The sequence below is a fragment of the Balaenoptera acutorostrata genome, chromosome 16 (genome assembly GCF_949987535.1).
Source record: "Balaenoptera acutorostrata chromosome 16, mBalAcu1.1, whole genome shotgun sequence".
NCBI lineage: Eukaryota > Metazoa > Chordata > Mammalia > Artiodactyla > Balaenopteridae > Balaenoptera > Balaenoptera acutorostrata.
Genome location: NC_080079.1, coordinates 63,031,165 through 63,056,050, shown reverse-complemented (window position 1 = coordinate 63,056,050; position 24,886 = coordinate 63,031,165). Strand labels below are relative to the sequence as shown.

The 24,886-nt window shown below is 38.7% G+C and overlaps 1 protein-coding gene across 2 annotated transcripts in view; it reads right to left on the bottom strand.

Annotated features, from left to right (window-relative positions):
- The window catches only part of ASCC1 (activating signal cointegrator 1 complex subunit 1), a 97,296-nt gene that overhangs the window by 47,135 nt on the left and 25,275 nt on the right, over positions 1-24,886 (bottom strand). For both annotated transcript variants that reach the window (XM_007167705.2, XM_007167707.3), the window contains exon 6: positions 5,269-5,405. In XM_007167705.2, coding sequence (XP_007167767.2) covers positions 5,269-5,405 — 137 coding nt within the window. The remainder of the gene's footprint in view (positions 1-5,268; positions 5,406-24,886) is intronic.

Below are 24,886 nucleotides of genomic sequence, written 5' to 3'. Positions count from 1 at the left end.
GGTAAAGATTCCCTTAAGGGCTTCCCTGGTGGCGCAGTGGTTAAGAATCCGCCTGCCAATGCAGGGGACACGGGTTCGAGTCCTGGTCTGGGAAGATCCCACATGCCGCAGAGCAACTAAGCCCGTGCGCCACAACTACTGAGCCTGCGCGTCTGGAGCCTGTGCTCCGCAACAAGAGAGGCCACGACAGTGAGAGGCCCGCGCACCGCGATGAAGAGTGGTCCCCGCTCGCCGCAACTGGAGAAAGCCCTCGCACAGAAACGAAGACCCAACACAGCCATAAATAAATAAATAAATAAATAATTAATTAAAAAAAAAAAAAAGATTCCCTTAAAACACCAAGGCCATTATTATTGCACAAGACCAGAATTTTTTAAGAAACTAAATAACTCAACTATTTTAGACAGGTACTTGAATGAGAAAAATTACGAGCTCGATCATAAGTATCCCTATAACCACCTCCAATAAGTGGGATATTCCAAAACACAAATCAAGCTCTGAATTATTATCTGATTGAAGTCTTTAGCTTCAATCAACAATACAAACTTCCCTGGTGGTGCAGTGGTTAAGAATCCGCCTGCCAATGCAGGCGACACGGGTTCGAGCCCTGGTCTGGGAAGATCCCACATGCCGCGGAGCAACTAAGCCCATGTGCCACAACTACTCAGCCCATGTGCCACAACTACTGAAGCCCATGCGCCTAGAACCTGTGCTCTGCAACAAGAGAGGCCACCGCAATGAGAAGCCCGTGCACTGCAACCAAGAACAGCCCCCGCTTGCCGTAACTAAAGAAAGCCCGCGCACAGCAACGAAGACCCAATGCAGAAATAAATAAATAAATAGATAGATAGATAGCCAGCCAATACAGTGTATCTCCATTTCTAGTTATAGCCAAAGAATTCAATATGAAAGACTGCCATTAAATCCTATCAAAGGGCAGTCAACAAAACTTTTGGGGAAAAAAAAATTAATACTAAATGTACATTCCTCTATGATTTTTCAGCTCTAACCTTGCATAGTTAGATCATCAGAAAACACCATACCACTGGTTTAGTTTCCCACTAAAATGTTTTTACTGGGTTATATTTAATGTTACACCCTCAATTTCCAGGGGTCAATACAAGAAAGAGCAACGTGAACAATGTTTTTATATCTTCTGCCAAACTCCTGTTGAAGACATGGCTCATCATTGTCTGGGTTCTTTATGTTAAGATTTATACAACTTTTTCTTGGGTTGAGAACCAGAAAAGGATCTCTCCTGAAAAATTATGTTCCTTTTTATCAGATAAGAACTATAATAATTGGTGTTTTCCTTTCTGGAATTTAGTTCAAGTGTGTGTGTGTGTGTGTGTGTGTGTGTGTGTGTGTGTCTGTGTGTATGTGTGTGTGTGTGCGTGTGCGTGCGCGTTGGGCCACACTGCCCAGCTTGCAGGATCTTAGTTCCCCCACCAGGGATCAAACCTAGGGCCCCGGCAGTGAAAGCGCCGAGTCCTAACCACTGGACTGTCAGGAATTCCCATAGTTCAAGTATACTGATGCTTGAAAACACCACTAAATGTTAAACTTCTAGTACAATTATTATCTCACCTCGGTTTTTAGACAGAATTTTCTTCCCATTCCATCTTTATGGTTTCTAATCTGTCTGACTTTAACATTTCTTTTGTATATATGTCCTCACTCTAAACTACCTCAAACCACTGGAATTAGATGCAGCACCAAAAACAAAACAATGAAACAGATTCAAAGTCTGCCTTACAAGTAGAAACAAACTCTTCCAACCTATCCCTAGGATTCATCAAGAGGGAGAATTAAAGAGCAGGAGAGAATCCAATGGTTTGCCTGATAAATGCTCTTTGTCTTGGTGACCAAACTATGCCACCTGGGATACCACTGAGCACACTCTTCAATGGAGAGGCATCTGAGGCAATAATTAGGGACATTTGTCCATGGGTATTTTTCCTCTTCTTCTCTCCTCATTCTTGTTCCTTTTTAACTTCTTATTTGGTTTTACTTCAGGCCTACTGGGAACACTTAGGTATGAGTAGAGTGTTACGGGAGCTAAAGAAGAGCTGCACCTTTGTCAGACTATATACTCAGAGACATGGCACTGTTTGTGTTCGACATATCACAAAGAAAAGTCACAAGGGACAAATTTAGTGCTTCAGCACGTACTGAACATCATGAATAATTCATTTGAAATCTACACAGCTACATGAGCCTTTAGCCTAAGAAACGAAATCAAAGTTCTATTTCTGGTCAGGTGACATCCCTTAAACTCAAATACCACCCCCAAATTTAAAACGAATATTCAACCACCCATTTCTTTAAAATATCTGTGTATCACCACAATTTTAACTAAACACCAATATAGCCACATTTAATACCTCAATTTAAAAAGCCATTAAATTAAGCTACAGCATGTTATATAGTAGACTATTCATTTCCAGTGTTTTCCACCTTTATATTTTAATTTGCAATCTTTACATCATAAAAGGTTCAGGTTAGAAATGCAATTATTTATTAACATTTTTTTCTAAGCATACCAAGTACAAAGACTGAGATGGAAGATGAAGAATAAGGAAGACAAAGAGGTTAGGTCATACATTTTACACCAGGGCTTTATTATAAGTATCCTTTTTTTTTTTTTTAGGAGGCTTTTCTTCCTTTTAGGAAAACAAGGCACTTCTGGACAATACAAACAACCAATTCTGATTCTCACCCCCCTAGCCAATAAGGTAGATTAATTTTGCACTATATACTTTTAAAACAAGTGTGTATAACAGAGGGAAGGTGAGAGAAGAAGGCTGGAGAGGCCTGCTTTACTTGCTGGTTTCAAACCTTTCCAGCTTTTTGAAAAGAGCAACTTTAAAAAATTTTTGCCTGCATTGCAGATTTTTGGCAGGGTAACGTGTCCTATTTCAAAAGCTTTGCTGAATTTGAAAAACTACAATTACTGTTTTCATCCTGTCATGTCAAAAATTCTTAGGAACTATTAAGGCTGCTCTTCATTCCCTATGCACACCAACTCTGACACGCTTAAAGGGTTCAGATTTGGCATTTAGTCACAAAAGACACCAAGAGACATAAAAGGGAGGAACTCAACTAAATCCTCACATAGCTCAGGATAAGTCTTCAGTGATTAAAATCCTGTGACCTGATTTTCATAAGGTAAAAAACCAAATACTTCTCTAAACAAATATTTTATCCGCCTTTAATTTTTTTGTTAGCAGGATTATCCTAATGGCAGCCAAAAAATGCAGCTGCTTTCAGTTTTGTTTAGCAAAAAGTAATCTGGGAAGTTAAAGTACCAGAAGTGATTTTTTTTTTTTAATTTTATTTATTTATTTATTTATTTATTTATTTTTGGCTGTGCTGGGTCTTTGGTTCGTGCGAGGGCTTTCTCCAGTTGCGGCAAGTGGGGGCCACTCTTCATGGCGGTGCGGGGACCGCTCTTCATCGCGGTGCGCGGGCCTTTCACTATCGCGGCCCCTCCCGTCGCGGGGCACAGGTTCCAGAAGCGCAGGCTCAGCAGCCGTGGCTCACGGGCCCAGCCGCTCCGCGGCATGTGGGATCCTCCCAGACCAGGGCTCGAACCCGTGTCTCCTGCATTAGCAGGCAGATTCTCAACCACTGCGCCACCAGGGAAGCCCCCAGAAGTGATTTTTAAACAAGGTAAAATTGCTCTGCTTTGTAAGGTAAAGCATAAAATTTTATTTTATGCAAGGAAAACTGTAAATATCTAATTACAAACACCAAATTATTTTGAATTTTAGGTAAGATAGAAAACAGTTGCCCATCACTATGCAAAGAACAAGACAAAGAAGTATTCTTTGCTGTTTGAAATTCAGAAAGAATAGGCAGCTGCAAACACGATCAGCTTACGATTTTGCTCAAGAAAAATATTTTGTCTTCAAAACAATTAATGGAAAAAAGAGAACTGGCCCACAAATAAGTCTTTGTATTACAGTTTCATATACAACATAGCTCGAGAAAAAATTTAAATCCTTTTACCTTGTTTTACCCAATGAACCAGGTAACCCACTTCTACAAGGCCATGTCAGAATAGCATAGGACCTGTATTTTACAATTGAATAAAAATAAAACTATTCAAGTGAGTTAATTTTCAAGTTCCTCTTGTTTTGCTTCAATCTGAAGTAAAAGGAGCAAAGGAAGGGGGGCTCAGAAGAGATGATCCTTTGAAACAGAGCTGTTAGGTCAGATGTATATGCAAATTAAAATCTTACAGTAAAAAGAATAACAACTCTGCCGTCAGAACAGCAATGTTTTCCCTGAGCCAAAACCGACTGCTTGGACAGTTTTTGGTATCCTTACTGACTCAAACAAAATTACCTTTATTAAAAAAAAAAGAAAATTAAAGACTGCATTTCTGAAATACAATGAAGACTCTCCTAGGGAATCATGTTATAATGTCTGAGTTACTATGGTAAGCACAATAATGGCCCTCCAAAGATGCCCATGTTCTACTCTTCGGAATTTTTAAATATACTACCTTACATGGCAAAGAGGGTTTTGCAGATGTGATTAAGGCTAAAGAGTTTAAGGTGGGGAGATTACTCTGGATTATCTGGGTGGGCTCAATTAAATCACACACATTCTTAAAAGCAGAGAACCTGTCCCTGCTGTGGCCAGAGAGAGAGATGTAACAGATTGAGGGTCAAACAGATGCAACATTGTTAGTTTTGAAGATGGAGGAAGGAGGCTACTAGCCAAGTACTGTGGGTGGCCTCTAAATCAGGACTTTAAAGACAAGGAAATAGATTCTTCCCTAGAGCCTCCAGAAAGGAACACAACCCTGCCAGTAACTTGATTTTAGCCCAGTGAAACCCCTATCAGATTTCTGCCCCACAGAACTGTAAGATTATAAATTTGTGTTGTTTTAAGCCACCAAGGTTGTAGTAATGTGTTACAGCAGCACAGAAAACTAATATGGTAGCCTACACTCTTCTATAGATAATGAAGAGAATTTCCTTTTTGAGAAAAGAATGGGATGTCCTTGTTAAAGAACAAAATTTGCCAACTGAACTGGTAAAATTTAAGGTAGAGCCTTTCCACACAAATCTGTAAATATATGCTTTAAATCCATTTTAAACCTTTTAGACAATAATCCAATGTTAAGTGTTACAAATGGGTGAGTCAACAAATTTTGTTCCCATGTCACCCAGCTCCCTAGTCCAAAAACAAGTCTGTGATACCAGAAAGAAGCCAGTACAGGGTGACCACCCTTCCCCACTCCTGTGGATTACTCACTCAATGAATTCCTCTTTACACTGCTGTAGCATCTCACATGTCTGCTGGATCTCTTGCTCACTCAAAAGCACCAACATCCCAATAGTTAGGTGAAGCTTTTTAGGATTCTGGAAAATGCTGCTATCAACCCCGTGATCCTATTATCAAAGGGAGAAAAACAAGAAACTCAGCCCATACAAAAGTACATGGTAGGAACAGAATTGAGTGCAGAGAAATAAACCCACACATCCATGACCAACTGATTTTCAACCAGGCTGCCAGGACAATTTAATGGGGAAAGAAGAGTCTCGTCAACAAATGATTTTGGGACAACTGAATATCTACATGCAAGAGAATGATTTGAACGCATACCGTATACTATATACAAAACCTATGTCAAAATGGATCAATGATATAAGAGCTAAAACCATAAAATCATAAAACTCTTAGAAGAAAAAGAGAGGAAAATCTCCATGACCTTGGATTTGGCAATGGATTCTTAGATATGACACCAATAGTATGGCAACAAAAGAAAAATCAGATAAATTAGACTTCAAACTTTAAAACTTTTGTGTATCAAAGGACTATCAAGAAAGTGAAAAAGACACTATCACAACACTGTTAATCAACTATACTCCAACATAAAGTAAAAAGTTAAAAAAAAAATCAAGTGAAAAAGACAACCTACAGAATGGGAAAAATATTTGCAAACCATATATCTGACAAGGGTCATATAGTATCTATAATATATAAAGAACACTTACAAAGCTCAACAACTAAAAGACAGCTCAATTTAAAAAAAGAAAAAGGGATTTCTCTGGTGGCACAGTGGTTAAGAATCCGCCTGCCAATGCAGGGGACACGGGTTCGAGCCCTGGTCCGGGAAGATCCCACATGCTGCGGAGCAACTAAGCCCATGCGCCACAACTACTGAGCCTGTGCTCTAGAGCCCGCGAGCCACAACTACTGAGCCCACATGCCGCAACTACTGAAGCCTGCACGCCTAGAGCCCGAGCTCCGAAACAAGAGAAGCTACCACAATGAGAAGCCCACGCACCACAACCAAGAGAAGCCCCCGCTCGCCACAACTAGAGAAAGCTTGCACACAGCAACGTAGACCCATCAACAAAGACCCAACGCAGCCAAAAATAAATAAATTAATTAATTTTTTTAAAAAAAGAAAAAGAAAAAGGACTTGAGTAGGTATTTCTCCAAAGAAGAAATACAAATGGCCAACAAGCACATGAAGATGTTCAACTGCTTCAGTCATTAAGAGAAATGCAAATCAAAGCCACAATGAGGTACCATTGCACACCGATCAGGCTGCCTATAATCAAAAAAGTGGAAAACAAGTGCTGGCAAGTATGTGCTTCATGGGTATGGGATTCCCCTTTGGGGTGATGAAAACATCTGGAATGATACAGAGTTGGTAGCTACACAACACTGCTAATGCACAAAAGGCCACTGAATCATTCATTTTAAAATGGTTAATTTTATGTTAGGCGAATTTCACTTCAATAAAGAAATATTTTTTTAAAAAATGAACTGGTAGCCTGACAAAATGTTATGCCCAGGGGCTTCCCTGGTGGCGCAGTGGTTGAGAATCTGCCTGCCAATGCAGGGGACACGGGTTCGAGCCCTGGTCTGGGAAGATCCCACATGCTGCGGAGCAACTGGGCCCGTGAGCCACAACTACTGAGCCTGCGTGTCTGGAGCCTGTGCTCCGCAACAAGAGAGGCCGCGATAGTGAGAGGCCTGCGCACCGCGATGAAGAGTGTCCCCCGCTCGCCGCAACTAAAGAAAGCCCTCGCACAGAAACGAAGACCCAACACAGCCATAAATAAATAAATAAATAAATAAATAAATTGATTAAAAAACAAAAAACATTTGTGTACAAGTTTCCATGTTGACATATGTTTTCAACTCTTTTGGATATATACTAAGGAGTGGAATTGCTGGGTCCTATGATGACTCTATGTTTAACTTACTGAGGAACCACCAAACTGTTTTCCACAGGAACTGAACCATTTTACATTCCAAGCAGCAATGTACGAGGGTTCCTATTTCTCTACTCTTTCACCAACACTTAATATTTTCCTTTTTAAATTTTACTATAGTCATCCTAGTAGGTGTAAAGTGTTATCACATTGTGGTTTTGTTTGCTTCTCACTATTGACCAATGATGCTGAACATCTTTTCATGTCCCTGTTGGACATTTGTACCTCCCCTTTGGAGAAATGTCTATAAACCCTTTGCCCATTTTCTGTCTTTTTATTGTTGAGTTATAAGGATTCTTTATATATTCTGATAGTAGTCCCATATCAGATCATGAATCCCTTTTGAAGATAATTAGGTCTCAAATTTCATTAAACTCATTTTGCAAATGAAGACAAGAAAAAAAAAAGTTGTGAATCTTATCCTCTAACAGGAGCAAAGCAGGAATTCTTCTGTCTCTGAATTGCAAGTTCTTATCCCATAATCTGATCCCTGGACTAATAAACCACCCCAAAGGCAGAAAAATGTATTTATCAAATGCAGATAGCTTATATCCTGCTCATGGTTTGCCTAAGACTGCCTGATTTTTGCCTTGGCAAGAGGAATTAATAGATTATTCATTTTCTGAGTGTTAATGGAGCTTGAGCTATTTTTACAGCTGATGAAGAGTTTTATAATTCTACACATCAACCCAAACTTCCTCATTTAATGAAAGTGATTTTAAGGAACAATCAACTTTAAGTGTGTCAAGGAAGGCTAAGTGCAATGCTTATCACCCCAGCTGCTGTAACCCATGGCAGAATCTGTCACTTTAGAAAGGCATGCAAAGCCCCCCAAATGATTCCAATATGCACAACCCCATCCCAAACTACAGTTGAGAATTGCTCCCCTAATAATACAAGCTAATATTTCTTGAGCCTTACTCTGCCCCAGGCATTTCTTATGAACTTTTTATACACAAACACCCTATGAGCAAAGTATTAGGTTGGCGAAAAAGTTTTTCCATAAGATCTTACGGAAAAAACCAAATGAACTTTTTGGCCAACCCAATAGTATTATCCCCATTTTACAGATGAGGAAACTGAGGCACAGAGAAATAAAGCCACTTTCCCAAAGTAACACTGTTAGGAAGGGATGAAGTTAAAATTCAAACCCAGGTAGTCAGTCACATGCCGCGAGCAACTGGGCCGGTGCTCCACAACTACTGAGCCTGCGCTCTAGAGCCCGGGTGCCAAAATTACTGAGCCGGCAGGCCACAATTACTGAGCCCGCTCGCCCAGAGGCTGTGCTCTGCAACAAGAGAAGCCACCACAATGAGACGCCCGTGCACCACAAGGAAGACGCAACAAAGCCAAAAATAAATAAATAAAAGAAATAAATTTATAAAAAAAAAAAAGATACATTAGGAAAGTGAGAAGACAAGCCACAGAGAAAAAATTATTTGGGAGAAAAATATTTGCAAATCATATATCTGATAAATTTAAATATTTTTAAATTTTTAAAAATTCAATAATAAAATGATACACAATCCAATTTAAAAATAAGCAGAGTATCTGAATAGACATTTCACCAAAGAAGATATACTAATGGCTAATAAACATATGAAAAGATGCTGAACATCATTAGTCTTTTAGGAAATGCAAATCAACACCAAAATGAGGCATCACTTCACACTCAGTAGAATGACTATAATCAAAAAGACAGACAATAACAAGCACTGGTGAGGATATGGAGAAACTGAACTGCTGAATACACTGCTGGGAGGAATGTAAAATGGTGCAGCCCCTTTGGAAAACAGTTTGGCAGTTCCTCAAAAAGTTAAACGTGAATTTTCAGTACAACCCAGACGTTTCATTCCTAGGACTCTACTCAAGAGAAATGAAGATGTAGGTCCACATAAAAACTTGTAAGTGAATGTCACAGCAGTATTATTTATAAGAACCGAAAAGTGGAAGTAATCCAAATGTCTATCAACTGGTGAAGGGATAAACAAAATTTAGTACAGTCATACAACGAAATACTACTGGGCAACATACACATGTAATAATATGAATAAACTACAAAAACAATAACTAAGTAAAAGAAGCCAGATGCAAAAACTACATATTATATGATTCCATTTATGTGAAATATTCAGAAGAGGCAGATCTGTACAGACTGAGACAGATGGTTGCCTGGGGTTAGGGCTGGGTCTGCAAATAGGCATAAGGGACATTTCTGGAGTGACAGAAATGTTCTAGAAATACATTTAGATTATGGTTATGATTGCACAACTCCATAAATTTACTAAAAATGATTGAATTGTACACTTGAAATGGGTGGGTTTTTTGGTATGTAAACTGTACCTCAATAAAGCTGTTAAATATAAAAATGTGTATGCCTTTTCTTTCTAAGAGCATCTTAGCAATCCTGAAACAAGTTTTCACCTATAACTCAACCTGTTGAGAGCTATCCTCATGGAATAGTTTACTTGACCTCTGATCAACTCTTATTTGACCTTTCATATTTGATGACTTCCCAAAGGTCTTTCAACATATAATGTTAAAAACACCATGTAGATACAGAAATCTTTGTGGATGGCAAAGCTGTTATCTCAAACCACTGAGGCAAATATGATTTTTGTTAATAAATGATACTGGGGCAACCGGACAGCCATTTGGAAAAAGAATAAAATTATAATCATTCATTACACCACACACAAGAATAAACTCCAAATTAAAGACTGAAACGTAAAAAAACAAACTATACAAGAAAACAACATGGGTAAATTCCTCTTTAACCTGAATGTAGAAAAAGGCTGTCAAACTAAGACTAGAAATCCAGATGCAATAAGACCAATAAATTTGATTACTTAAAAAGAGAAAACTTTTACATGGCAAAAAATATAAGCAAAGTTAAAAGACAAACAATACACTAGAAGAAAATATTTGCAACATATATCACAGATAAAGGGTTAATATCTCTAATATATAAAGAACTTTTAAAAATCAAAGGAAAATGACTAAAAATGCTACTGAGCAATAGACAAAAGACATAAAGAGACACTTCACAAAAATAAAAATGACTCAAACATGGGAAAATGCACACGGTTATTATGTAAAAAAAATTCCAACTCTCGGGAAATATATATTGAGGTGTTAGGGGTAAAGGGTCATGACATATGCAATGCACTTTAAAGTAGTTCAGAAAGAATGAAAAAAGAGAAAGAGAGAATGATAAAACAAAGTAAAATATTAACAACAAGTGAATCTGAGTAGAGTACTATCCTTAGTCCTATAACTTTTCTGTGAGTTTAAAATTATTAGTATCCTACTGTTACTATAACAAATTACCACAAACTTAGTGGTTTAAACCAACATAAATTTATTATCTTACTATCTAGAAAAAAAAAGCTCTAGAACTTTTCTTCCCTTACCTTTTTCTTTGGGAGCCTACCACTTCAGTCAACTTGAGTTCCCTGGCCACAAAAATAGTAAATACTGGGAAACAAAACAGAGAGAACACAAAAGAGCAAGGAAAGGAACCCACGGGATACCTAAAGGCAACATAAACTGAAGTCTTTGGGGGAATTCTGAGTCATAAGAGTTCAAACAGGCTTTAACTGTATTGTAGATTATACAATGCATATGAAACCCTATTGGACAGTCTTTTAATAAATGGAGAAACACCCTAAATTTTACCCTGCCTAGGAATGCCATCTACCAAGAAAAGCTTTTCTCTTACTGAACTATCTAAATTTAATGTGGAACCAAACAATCTTCAAGGCAATGGCATAGATCTCTAGAGCCACTATTTTTCTTTGCTTGGAATATATCATATTTCTACCCACAAGCTTCTTCACTGAAATGAATACAGGCCAACAACAAATTCTTTTCTCCAGGGGTTTAATTACACTGGGCCCTGCTCCAAGTTCACCATTACTCGGAGCCTGAACTATTTTACTTCGTTAGGTTGGCCACCCAGGCTGGCGCCTGAAAATTCTAACGGTGGTGACCTTCCACCCAGCAAGCAGAAGCAAAGGGTGAAGTAACAGGAATTCCCTAGGGTGGTTCTATCTAGACTGGGGGGTTCGGTTCTTTATGGCTAAGTCACATCTATGAGTCTCAGTTTCTTTATTTGTTAAATAAGACCTCATCTAAGGAAAAAAATGCATGCAAAAGCTACCTCCACAGAAAGCTTATGTGCAGGCCTAAGCCCCAGTTCAGAGTTCAAAGTCGAGTTCTAACTCAGCAGTCCCAGGTGCAAGACCTTAACCCTCTCATTCAAACTGCAGCTCCATGATTTATCAGCAGTCACCACATGATCACAGCGCCTTCACTGATATCACTTTTAATCCAGCTCTCGGGGTCCACGGGGACAGAACTGCTGGCAGTGCTATCAGAATGAACAATTAACAAGGAATAGTGATATCTAAAAATGTCATGCTTGGGGAAAAGGCCAGTAGAGAGAAGTATGGATTAGCCCACTTTTTTTTCCTTAAAGCCCCAGTAAGAACTCAAACCATTCTGTCCACACAGTTGGGATATAATATAGGTACATCTGCCACAGCTATCAGCTGGCAGAAGTGAAGTCTCTCTTCAGACTCAGATCCCAAAGGTCATGCTCCATTACATGAGAGTTAAGAAAAAAATGCCTATGAATCTGATCCAAATGTGTAGCACCCAGAACATATATAATTTACAGCACTCGGCCTTGACAGTACGTGCTGAGAGCCAGAAACAAAAAAAGTAATCCTCAAATTATATTCACATATATCATCTTCCAGGAATTCCAGGCATAACAAAGGTTTGGGATTTAGCTCCAAAAGGCTTCTAACCTGGAATACAGAGTTTAGGGTTCTAATTCCAACTCTGCTATAAACCAGCTATGATCAGGCAAACCATCTCACTTCTTTAGACCTTGGTTTCCTTCTCTGTAAGATAAGGGAGATGGTCCAGTTTACCTCTAACTCAAAGGTCCTATAGATTTTTTACATGCTTTCACAAAACCTGTAAATAAGTACAAAACAGGTATTTGTGAGGGGTCTACCAATTCACTTCCTGATATTCTATGCAAAGAAAAAGAGGAAATAAGTACGGAAGCCTTCCCCTATGCTCATTATATTTTCTTTCTTTTTTATGGCCAAATCCCAGACAATCACTCCTGGGTGGGTGATATATACCTCATTCACATAGGAAAGTTATTCATATAAGACCGGTGAAAAGAGCATTTGGCTTTGCAACCAGATAGGCCTGGTTTCAAATTCTATTTCTGCTACCTGTCCATAGTATTACTTGAGGTGAGTTACTCACTGCTCTGAAACTCAATTTCATCATCTCTAAAACAGACATTTCCTTCTCAGGGTTGTTCTGAAGCCTCTGGCACATAGTAGTATGGAATAAATACAGGCTTTCCCCCTTCTTGCTTTTTATATGACTAGGCCACACTCTAAACAAATGCCATCTTTACTCTTCCTTTTAGAGCACCCTCAAGAGCTAATTAGGCTCTGCTGAGTCATTTCTATTCTTTAAGACTGTTCACAAATGCTGACTTGATTTGAGAGTCTCTGTATGTTATTAATCAAATAACTGTTATGCTGAATAAGCTTCAGAAAACAGGGTTTTGACTCTTCTATCTTATAAATTCTATCCAGACATAATTACAGGAAAGTGGAGAGGTTCTTAAAAACAAAGGACAAATATTCAAGGATCAGCTTTTACAGTGACCAGAAAAAATGAATGTTCTCACGCATGGTCTAAATATCCTTACCCACCTGAAAAGGAGCAAAAAGCATCTCCCCTTAACTAAAGGATGCATCTCCCCTTAACTAAAGGATGCGTCTCCCCTTAACTAAAGGATGCGTCTCCCCTTAACTAAAGGATGCGTCTCCCCTTAACTAAAGGATGCGTCTCCCCTTAACTAAAGGATGCGTCTCCCCTTAACTAAAGGATGCGTCTCCCCTTAACTAAAGGATGCGTCTCCCCTTAACTAAAGGATGCATCTCTCTTATGTTGATAAGCACAATGAATAGTTAAATATACTTTTCTAAAAACTTAACTATTCCTCCATAAGTTACTTGTAAGCACTAGCTGGCAATCCATCTACCAACCTACATTTATTCCCAAAGACAGACAATGATCACTTAAACATTAGTGATGAGTTAATGGTACACCTCCTATTCAAGTCAGACCCTCAGCTCCTTCCTGATGCTACACTTACCCTCATCTCCTATACGGTAATCCGTGCTATTATTACAACAAGAGCAAACACAGTACTAACTATGCACCATGCTCTGCTCTAAACACCTTAAATTTATTAACTCATTTACTCTTCATATCAACACTAAAGGTAGGTACCATTATTATCCCTACTTTAGAGAGACCTCTAAAATACCTCTGGAACATATCCCCTCCTGAATATGCCACAGGCCTTCGTCTTTTTTTTTTTTTTAATTTATTTTATTTTTATTTATTTTTGGCTGCATTGGGTCTTTGTTGCCGTGCGCGGGCTTTCTCTAGTTGTGGCGAGCGGGGGCTACTCTTTGTTGCAGTGCACGGTCTTCTCACTGAGGTGGCTTCTCTTGTTGCAGAGCGTGGGCTCTAGGAGCGCAGGCTTCAGTAGTTGCAGCACGTGGTCTCAGTAGTTGTGGCTCCTGGGCTCTAGAAGCGCAGGCTCAGTAGTTGTGGTGCACGGGCTTAGTTGCTCCGCGGCATGTGGGATCTTCCCAGACCAGAGATCGAACCCACGTCCCCTGCACTGGCAGGCGGATTCTTAACCACTGCACCACCAGGGAAGCCCTTAGTCTTTTTTTTAATAGATGGTATCAATAGTCTCTAACTGGTAGCTGCCTCTCGTACCCCACTCCCTAACTCTCAATCCATCCTCCACACTGCCTTCAGAGGCATTTTTCTACAATGCTAAGTTAATCACATTAGTCCCTACTTAAAATCTTTGCCGGTTCCTAACTATAAGATACATTCAAAATCCTTAATCCACACATGACCTTTCACAACCTGGATACAATTCACCTTTCCACTCTTGACTCCTACCTCTTCCCTACCCTACTCACTTTCCAGGTTGCAGACTTAACAAACTCCTAACTCTTCCCTGAACACACCAGACTAGAACACCTCCATACCTTGCAAGTGCCAGTTCCTCTGCCCAGAATGCTCATCCCCCTTTGCCAGAACTCTTGTTCTTCTTTCAATGAAGACTCACTTCAAGTGTCACCTCCCTTAATAAGCCTTTTCCAACCACTGGAGAATCTCTCCTCTGTGCACCCACTGCACTCCTTCTAATAGCACCTAACTCACAGTACTGTAACTATTTCTATAAGAACACTATTTCCCCCAGTAGAGTATGGGATCCATAGGGTAGAGTCCATTGTTAGCACAAAATATATAGCCTGGACAATGGTAGACATTTAAAAAACAGTGAATGAATGAATAAAAGATAAACACTTATTCACAACAATCATCTCCATCCAAATGGTACACTATATGAATCTTGTAACATCTCCTTTTCTTACTTTCTCACCTAACATTAGAACTCAGGAGTTCATAACTTTTATTACAACCAAAAACAACTACAGGCACACCTTGTTTAATTGTGTTTCACTTTACTGTGCTTCGCAGATATTATGTTTTTTACAAATTGAAGTTTTGTGGCAACTCTGAGTGGAGCAAGTCTATTGCCGCCATTTTTCCAACAGCATTATTTTTAATTAAGGTATATACATTTTTTAGACACAATACTACTGCACACTTAATAGACTATAGTAAGGTGTAAACATAACTTTCATATGCACTGGGAAACCAAAAAATTCATATGTCTCACTTTATTGCAGTATTCACTTTATTGCAGTGGTCTGGAACCAAATGCGCAATATCTCCAAGGTATGCCTGTATCCGTCTTCATTCTAAATTAGTTCACAAGATAATTACAAATCCTACAACTCCCCTTACACATGAAAAATCCTAAATTATCCACTAAAGCTTTTATATATAAATTTTCTTCTTCAGTGAATACTACTAAATGGAAGAAAATAACCCTAACTTGGGGAGAGGGGATGGACCCCAAATCCATTAGCCATTTCTGACCAGTGTCAGCCTTCACACCACAGTATGAGCAGAATGATGTAGTTTTTGTTCTATAACCTGTTCAGGTTCTCCAGGCAGCCTGAGAAATCCCCTGTTGCTTCAGACAGATCTACAAGCCTTCAGAATGCTCCACCAAACACAGCTTTGAATTACTATTTTTCATTACTGATGTGCTTTTCTACTAGACCCTGCTGTGAGATAAAATGGAATTATATTAGCATTACTAGCTACAGATAGATTGAGAGATATACAGGGTTTTAACATACTTCTTGAACTTGCAGACAGTGAGACATCTTTGAATCTTAATGCAAGAGAGGAAAGAGTGAAAAAATAAGGTGCAGTTCATCTGCAGATCACATAGATGAAAAACACCTTGCTGGTGTCTGTGAGCAGCTAAATCCTACATTGAATACTCAGTCTTAGAGAGGTGAAGCACAAGGATGATGATGATGATGTCTGTAGTCCAACATTTCTTATATAATTGATCAGCATAAAGAAAAGTGATTTCAGGAAATGTTATTCTAAAAGGTAAATCCAGGGTTTCCTTAGAGAGTCAAGGATGAGGTCAAGGACAAGCATGCTACCAAATAAAGGGAGAAAAGGGGCCCACTATTTTAAAGGAAGAAAAGAGTTCAAGGGTGAGGGAAGGATACGATGAGAGCCGGGAGTAGAAAAGTCAGCTGTATCAAAAATGTGACCCTCACAACAATGTTTTAAAATGAACATTAATAGCTACGGTGGGCAGAATTCTAAGAATGACCCTCAAACACCCTTAACCTCATATAATCCCCTCTCCTTTGACTGTGTGTGGAACCTGTGAATGTGGTATCACGGCTGCGATTATACTAAGTTATATGGCACAGCTGACCTTAATACAGGCAGATTATCCCAGTAGCCTGACCTATACACATGAGCTCTTTAAAAAGCAGAGTTTTGGGGCTTCCCTGGTGGCGCAGTGGTTGAGAATCTGCCTGCCAATGCAGGGGACACAGGTTCGAGCCCTGGTCTGGGAAGATCCCACATGCCACGGAGCAACTAGGCCCGTGAGCCACAACTACTGAGCCTGCGCGTCTGGAGCTTGTGCTCCGCAACAAGAGAGGCCGCGACAGTGAGAGGCCCGCGCACCGCAATGAAGAGTGGCCCCCACTTGCCGCAACTAGAGAAAGCCCTCGCACAGAAACGAAGACTCAACACAGCCAAAAATAAATAAATAAATAAATAAATAAATAAAAATTTAAAAAAAAAAAAAAGCAGAGTTTTCTCTGGCTGGTGGCGAGGTCAGAGACTCAAAGCACAAGCAGGATTTGACAGAAGTGAGAAGGGCCACATGTCAAGGAAACAGGGACTTCAGACCTACAGCCACAAGGAACTGAATTCTGCCAACAATGTGAATGAACTTGGAAGTGGATTCTCCTCCAGGGCCTCCAGATAAGAGACCGGTCTGGCCAATACCTTGATTTTGGCCTTGTGAGACCCTAAGCAGAGAACCCCCTCGAGTCCACCAGGTCTTCTAATCTACAGAACTACTACAATACTGTGAGATGATAAATGCGTGTTGTTTTAAGCTGCTAAGATTGTGGTAATTTATTACACAGCAATAGAAAACTAATAGAGTAGGGTACAAATGTAATCTAATAAATTCCTTTCCCAATATAACTTTTCACCTCAGAGATCCCAAAAGGACTTCTTTTATTTGACATAAGCTGCAAAGGAGGATAAATTTACCTTCTCAAAGAAAGAAAAATGAATAATATTAATGAATTTTTAAAAGATAAAGAATCTCACCTTCTTCAGTCCTAATACAGGAGTGAAGATGGATATCCCTAATGAAAGAAAGTCCTTCTTAAATAATATCAGATCCACGTGATATCTTTTTTTAACTATTAGGGAACAGAATATGATTTGGAGTTGAAAAACCCAAGCACAACTGGAAAGGCTCTGCTGCTCTTTTTTGAATACTCAAATACTGTACAAATTACTATCCAATTCTACTCAAGGCTAGTCCCAAGGAAAATACCTGCTGAAAGATTGGTACAAGTGGTTAACAGACAAGCAACCATCAAAAGATCTTCAATTTAAACAGTTTTTTTTTGGTAGGGTTGTTTTTTGGGGGTTTTTTTTGGCCATGCCATGCAGCATGTGGGATCCTAGTTCCTCGACCAGGCATTGAACCTGTGCCCCCAGCACTGGCAGTGCCAAGTCTTAACCACTGGACCACCAGGGAAGTCCCTAAACAGTCTGTTTTTTTTTTCCTCTTCAAATAATTTCCCACAGTGACTCCCAGGACTAATTTCAGTATTTGTTCTATTGGACTGTGTAAATTACAGCCATTACTAGGTCCTACACAACTCTGTATCATCTATCTGACTTAGCATGGTGGCACCCACTAGCGGTGGTACCCTGTGGTACCTTGGGAAAATTATCCTCTCTAAACTTCACTTTCTTAATCAGTAAAATGGAAAATCAGTATCTACCTCATAGGGATGGACTGAAGATTAAACAAAATAAGCATAGGAGGCACTCAGAACACTGTCTAGCACAACGCAAGAGCTATTTTTTATCAGATCAAGGTCAATTAAGTAAATAAAAATAATGGTAAACTCAGCCTTGTTTACAATATTACAAATTATTATAAGAAAACATGTATGAATAGCAGCATTATTCATAAAAGCCCAAAAGTAGAAACAACCCAAACATTCATCAAGTGATGAATGCATAAACTGTGGTAAAGCCGTATGATGGAATATTACTTGGCCATAAAAAGGAATGAAGTAGCATTACATCATAAAACATGGATAAACCTTAAAAACATTGTAAGTGAAAGACGCCCAGAGACAAAAGGCCACATATTGTGTGATTCCACTTATATGGAATATTCAGAATAGGCAAATCCAGAGAGACAGAAAGTAGATTAGTGGTTGTTAGGGGCTGGGAAAAGGGGGCAATGGGAAGTGATAGCTTAATGAGTATGAGCTATCTTTTACGGGGTGATGGAAATATTCTAGAATTAGATGGTGGCAATGGTTGCATAATGTAGTGAATATACTAAAAAGCACTGAACTGTGCACCTATGTTATATGAATTATATCCTAATTTTAAAATGTATGAGAATGTCTCCTTTTGCCCATGAAGAATTAACTCCTACAGGACTTGCCTCCTGCCATCAATAACTAGAAAACTAGATAAAATACATAAAACAAATGTTTTCAGACACTGGATAACAGATGGTGCTAGACAGACTGAGCCCCATCTTGGCTTTCTGAATGGAGACAATTTCCACACAGGGGTACAGAGTGGGGAACCCAAACAGAGCCCAATGATCCCAATGAACTGAGGGGACAATTCAATTCAATTCTGGAATTTGGGAATGCAAAGGCAAATAAAATCTGTAGGACCAAGCACTGAAGAGGAGGAAGCCAAAAAAAAAAAAAAAAAACATAAAAAGACTCCAGAAATCTGCATAAAACTCTCTTTGAGACTTCAGCTGAAGGACAATCTGCACATGCACAGGGTGAAATTCACAAGACCAGATGAAAAACAACTACTGGGGAGCTGTATGCCTAACAATACCCAAAGCTCAAACAGCATGGTAACATTCAAGTTTCCACCAGCCAGAGTGGAGACACCACTCTTGAATACAAAGAACACTGAATAGAGATTCCAGGAGGGACACACCTTAGGAGTGAAGCTAAACTAGCCCTAGAGAAAGGAATACTCCAGATCTTCCCTTAAAAGGCTTAAACACAAGCTTTGTAATGATTATGCTGATCCACAAGTAGCTATCTTCCAGAACCAAGTTTCAGAATCTCTAAAGAGAAAAAATAAAATTTGCTCTCAACAGAGTAAATTCACAATGTTCAACACCCAATAAAAAATTAACAGATACACAAGAAGCAGAAAAATGTGACCCATAAGCAGGTAAAAAATCCATCAATAGAGGGCAGACAGCAGAAGCAAGAAGAACTACAATCCTGCAGCCTGTGAAACAAAAACCACATACACAGAAAGACAGACAAGATGAAAAGGCAGAGGGCTATGTACCAGATGAAGGAACAAGATAAAACCCCAGAAAAACAACTAAATTAAGTGGAGATAGGCAAGCTTCCAGAAAAAGAATTCAGAATAATGATAGTGAAGATGAGCCAGGACCTCGGAAAAAGAATGGAGGCAAAGATCGAGAAGATGCAAGAAATGTTTAACAAAGACCTAGAAGAATTAAAGAACAAACAAACAGAGATGAACAATACAATAACTGAAATGAAAACTACACTAGAAGGAATCAATAGCAGAATAACTGAGGCAGAAGAATGGATAAGTGACCTGGAAGACAGAATGGTGGAATTCAGTGCTGCAGAACAGAATAAAGAAAAAAGAACGAAAAGAAATGAAGACAGCCTAAGAGACCTCTGGGACAACATTAAACGCAACAACATTCGCATTATAAGGGTCCCAGAAGGAGAAGAGAAAGGGAAAGGACCAGAGAAAATATTTGAAGAGATTATAGTCGAAAACTTCCCTAACATGGGAAAAGAAATAGCCACCCAACTCCAGGAAGTGCAGCGAGTCCCATGCAGGATAAACCCAAGAAGAAACATGCCGAGACACATGGTAATCAAATTGGCAAAAATTAAAGACAAAGAAAAATTATTGAAAGCAGCAAGGGAAAAACGACAAATAACATACAAGGGAACTCCCATAAGGTTAACAGCTGATTTCTCAGCAGAAACTCCACAAGCCAGAAGGGAGTGGCATGATATACTTAAAGTGATGAAAGGGAAAAACCTACAACCAAGATTACTCTACCTGGCAAGGATCTCATTCATATTCAATGGAGAAATCAAAAGCTTTACAGACAAGCAAAAGCTAAGAGAATTCAGCACCACCAAACTAGCTCTACAACAAAAGCTAAAGGAACTTCTCTAAGTGGGAAACACAAGAGAAGAAAAGGACCTACAAAAACAAACCCAAAACAATTAAGAAAATGGTCATAGGAACATACATATTGATAATTACCTTAAACGTAAATGGATTAAATGCCCCAACCAAAAGACGCAGGCTTGCTGAATGGATATAAAAACAAGACCCATATATATGTTGTCTACAAGAGACCCACTTCAGACCTAGGGACACATACAGACTGAAAGTGAGGGGATGGAAAAAGATATTCCATGCAAATGGAAATCAAAAGAAATCTGGAGTAGCAATACTCATATCAGATAAAATAGACTTTAAAATAAAGAATGTTACAAGAGACAAGGAAGGACACTACATAATGATCAAGGGATCAATCCAAGAAGAAGATATAACAATTATAAATATATATGCACCCAACATAGGAGCAACTCAATACATAAGGCAACTGCTAACAGCTCTAAAAGAGGAAATCGACAGTAACACAATAATAGTGGGGGAATTTAACACCTCACTTACACCAATGGACAGATCATCCAAAATGAAAATAAATAAGGAAACAGAAGCTTTAAATGACACAATAGACCAGATAGATTTAATTGATATTCATAGGACATTCCATACAAAAACAGCAGATTACACGTTCTTCTCAAGTGCGCACAGAACATTCTCAGGATAGATCACATCTTGGGTCACAAATCAAGCCTCAGTAAATTTAAGAAAATTAAAATCATATCAATCATCTTTTCTGACAATAGCGCTATGAGATTAGAAATGAATTACAGGGAAAAAAACGTAAAAAACACAAACACATGGAGGCTAAACAATATGTTACTAAATAACCAAGAGATCACTGAAGAAATCAAAGAGGAAATCAAAAAATACCTAGAGACAAATGACAATGAAAACACAATGATCAGGGGCTTCCCTGGTGGCGCAGTGGTTGCGAATCTGCCTGCCAATGCAGGGGACAAGGGTTCGAGCCCTGGTCTGGGAAGATCCCACATGCTGCGGAGCACCTAGGCCTGTGAGCCACAACTACTGAGCCTGCGCGTCTGGAGCTTGTGCTCCGCAACAAGAGAGGCCGCGATAGTGAGAGGCCTGCGCACCACGATGAAGAGTGGCCCCCGCTTGCCACAACTAGAGAAAGCCCTTGCACAGAAACGAAGACCCAACACAGCCAAAAATAAATGAATAAATAAATAATAAAAATAAAGGAATTCCTTAAAAAAAAACAAAAACAAAAACACAACGATCCAAAACCTATGGGATGCAGCAAAAGCAGTTCTAAGAGGGAAGTTTACAGCTATACAAGCCTACCTCAAGAAACAAGAAAAATCTCAAATAAACAATCTAACCTTACACCTAAAGGAACTAGAGAAAGAAGAACAAACAAAACCCAAAGTTAGAAGAAGGAAAGAAATCATAAACATCAGAGCAGAAATAAATGAAATAGAAACAAAGAAAACAATAGCAAAGATCAATAAAACTAAATCCTGGTTCTTTGAGAAGATAAACAAAATTGATAAACCATTAGCCAGACTCATCAAGAAAAAGAGGGAGAGGACTCAAATCAATAAAATTAGAAATGAAAAAGGAGAAGTTACAACAGACACCGCAGAAATACAAAGCATCCTAAGAGACTACTACAAGCAACTCTATGCCAATAAAATGGACAACCTGGAAGAAATGGACAAATTCTTAGAAAGGTATAACCTTCCAAGACTGAACCAGGAAGAAACAGAAAATATGAACAGACCAATCACAAGTAATGAAATTGAAACTGTGATTAAAAATCTTCCAACAAACAAAAGTCCAGGACCAGATGGCTTCACAGGTGAATTCTATCAAACATTTAGAGAAGAGCTAACACCCATCCTTCTCAAACTCTTCCAAAAAATTGCAGAGGGAGGAACACTCCGAAACTCATTCTATGAGGCCACCATTACCCTGATACCAAAACCGGACAAAGATATTACAAAAAAAGAAAATTACAGACCAATATCACTGATGAATATCGATGCAAAAATCCTCAACAGAATACTAGCAAACAGAATCCAACAACACATTAAAAGGATCATACACCATGATTAAGTGGGATTTATCCCAGGGATGCAAGGATTCTTCAATATACGCAAATCAATCAATGTGATACACCATATTAACAAATTGAAGAGAAAAACCATATGATCATCTCAATAGATGCAGAAAAAGCTTTTGACAAAATTCAACACCCATTTATGATAAAAACTCTCCAGAAAGTGGGCATAGAGGGAAACTACCTCAACATAATAAAGGCCATATACGACAAACCCACAACAAACATCATTCTCAATGGTGAAAAACTGAAAGCATTTCCTCTAAGATCAGGAACGAGACAAGGATGTCCACTCTCACCACTATTACTCAACATAATTTTGGAAGTCCTAGCCACAGCAATCAGAGAAGAAGAAATAAAAGGAATACAAATTGGAAAAGAAGAAGTAAAACTGTCACTGTTTGCAGATGACATGAGATACATAGAGAATCCTAAAAATGCCACCATACATATCTCTATGCAGATACACAGAGAATCCTAAAAATGCCACCAGAAAACTACTAGAGCTAATCAATGAATCTGGTAAAGTTGCAGGATACAAAATTAATGCACAGAAATCTCTTGCATTCTTATACACTAATGATGAAAACTCTGAAAGAGAAATTAAGGAAACACTCCCATTTACCACTGCAACAAAAAGAATAAAATACCTAGGAATAAACCTACCTCGGGAGACAAAAGACCTGTAGGCAGAAAACTATAAGACACTGATGAAAGAAATTAAAGATGATACCAACAGATGGAGAGATATACCATGTTCTTGGATTGGAAGAATAAGTATTGTGAAAATGACTATACTACCCAAGGCAGTCTACAGATTCAATGCAATCCCTAACAAATTACCAATGGCATTTTTTACGGAACTAGAACAAAAAATCTTAAAATTTGTATGGAGACACAAAAGACCCCAAATAGCCAAAGCAGTCTTGAGGGAGCTGGAGGAATCAGACTCCCTGACTTCAGACTATACTACAAAGCTACAGTAATCAAGACAATATGGTTCTGGCACAAAAACAGAAACACAGGTCAATGTAACAAGATAGAAAGCCCAGAGATAAACCCACGCACCTCTGGTCAACTAACCTATGACAAAGGAGGCAAGAATATACAATGGAGAAAAGACAGTCTCTTCAATAAGTGGTGCTGGGAAAACTGGACAGCTACATGTAAAAGAATGAAATTAGAACACTCCCTAACACCATACACAAAAATAAACTCAAAATGGATTAGAGACCTCAATGTAAGACCAGACACTATAAAACTCTTAGAGGAAAACATAGGAAGAAAACTCTTTGACATAAATCCCAGCAAGATCTTTTTTGATCCACCTCCTAGAGTAATGGAAAATAAAAACAAAATAAACAAATGGGACCTAATGAAACTGAAAAACTTCTGCACAGCAAAGGAAACCATAAACAAGATGAAAAGACAACCCTCAGAATGGTAGAAAATATTTGCAAACGAATCAACGGACAAAGGATTAATCTCCAAAATATATAAACAGCTCATGCAGCTCAATATTAAAGAAACAAACAACCCAATCCAAAAATGGGCAGAAGACCTAAATAGACATTTCTCCAATGAAGACATACAGATGGCCAAGAAGCACATGAAAAGCTGCTCAACATCACTAATTATTAGAGAAATGCAAATCAAAACTACAATAAGGTATCACCTCACACCAGTCAGAATGGCCATCATCAAAATATCTACAAACAATAAATGCTGGAGAGGGTGTGGAAAAAAGGGAACCCTCTTGCACTGTTGGTGGGAATGTAAATTGATACAGCCACTATGGAGAACAGTATGGAAGTTCCTTAAAAAACTAAAAATAGAATTACCATATGATCCAGCAATCCCACTACTGGGCATATACCCAGAGAAAACCATAATTCAAAAAGACACATGTACCCCAATGTTCACTGCAGCACTATTTACAATAGCCAGGTCATGGAAGCAACCTAAATGTCCATCGACAGACGAATGGATAAAGAAGTTGTGGTACATATATACAATGGAATATTACTTAGCCATAAAAAGGAACAAAATTGAGTCATTTGTTGAGACGTGGATGGATCTAGAGACTGTCATACAGAGTCAAGTAAGTCAGAAAGAGAAAAACAAATATCATACATAAACGCATGTATGTGGAACCTAGAAAAATGGTACAGATGAACCGGTCTGCAGGGCAAGAGTTGAGACACAGATGTAGAGAACAAATGTATGGCCACCAAGGGGGGAAAGCCGCAGGGGGGTGGGGATGGTGGTGTGCTGAATTGGGCGATTGGGATTGACATGTGTACACTAATGTGTATAAAATTGATGACTAATAAGAACCTGCTGTATAAAAAAATTAAATTAAATTAAAAAAAACTAATACTAAACTTTCTTTGGGTTATTTGTATGGAAATATGTTAACATAAATGTTTCAGACATTACATGGAAAAAAAATCTATCAATAGATATACATCTAGAATGCTATAATATTATGCTAATGTATTAGCAGATAATGACTTTAAATAGCTATTATTTATAAGCTTAACTATTTTAAGGAAAA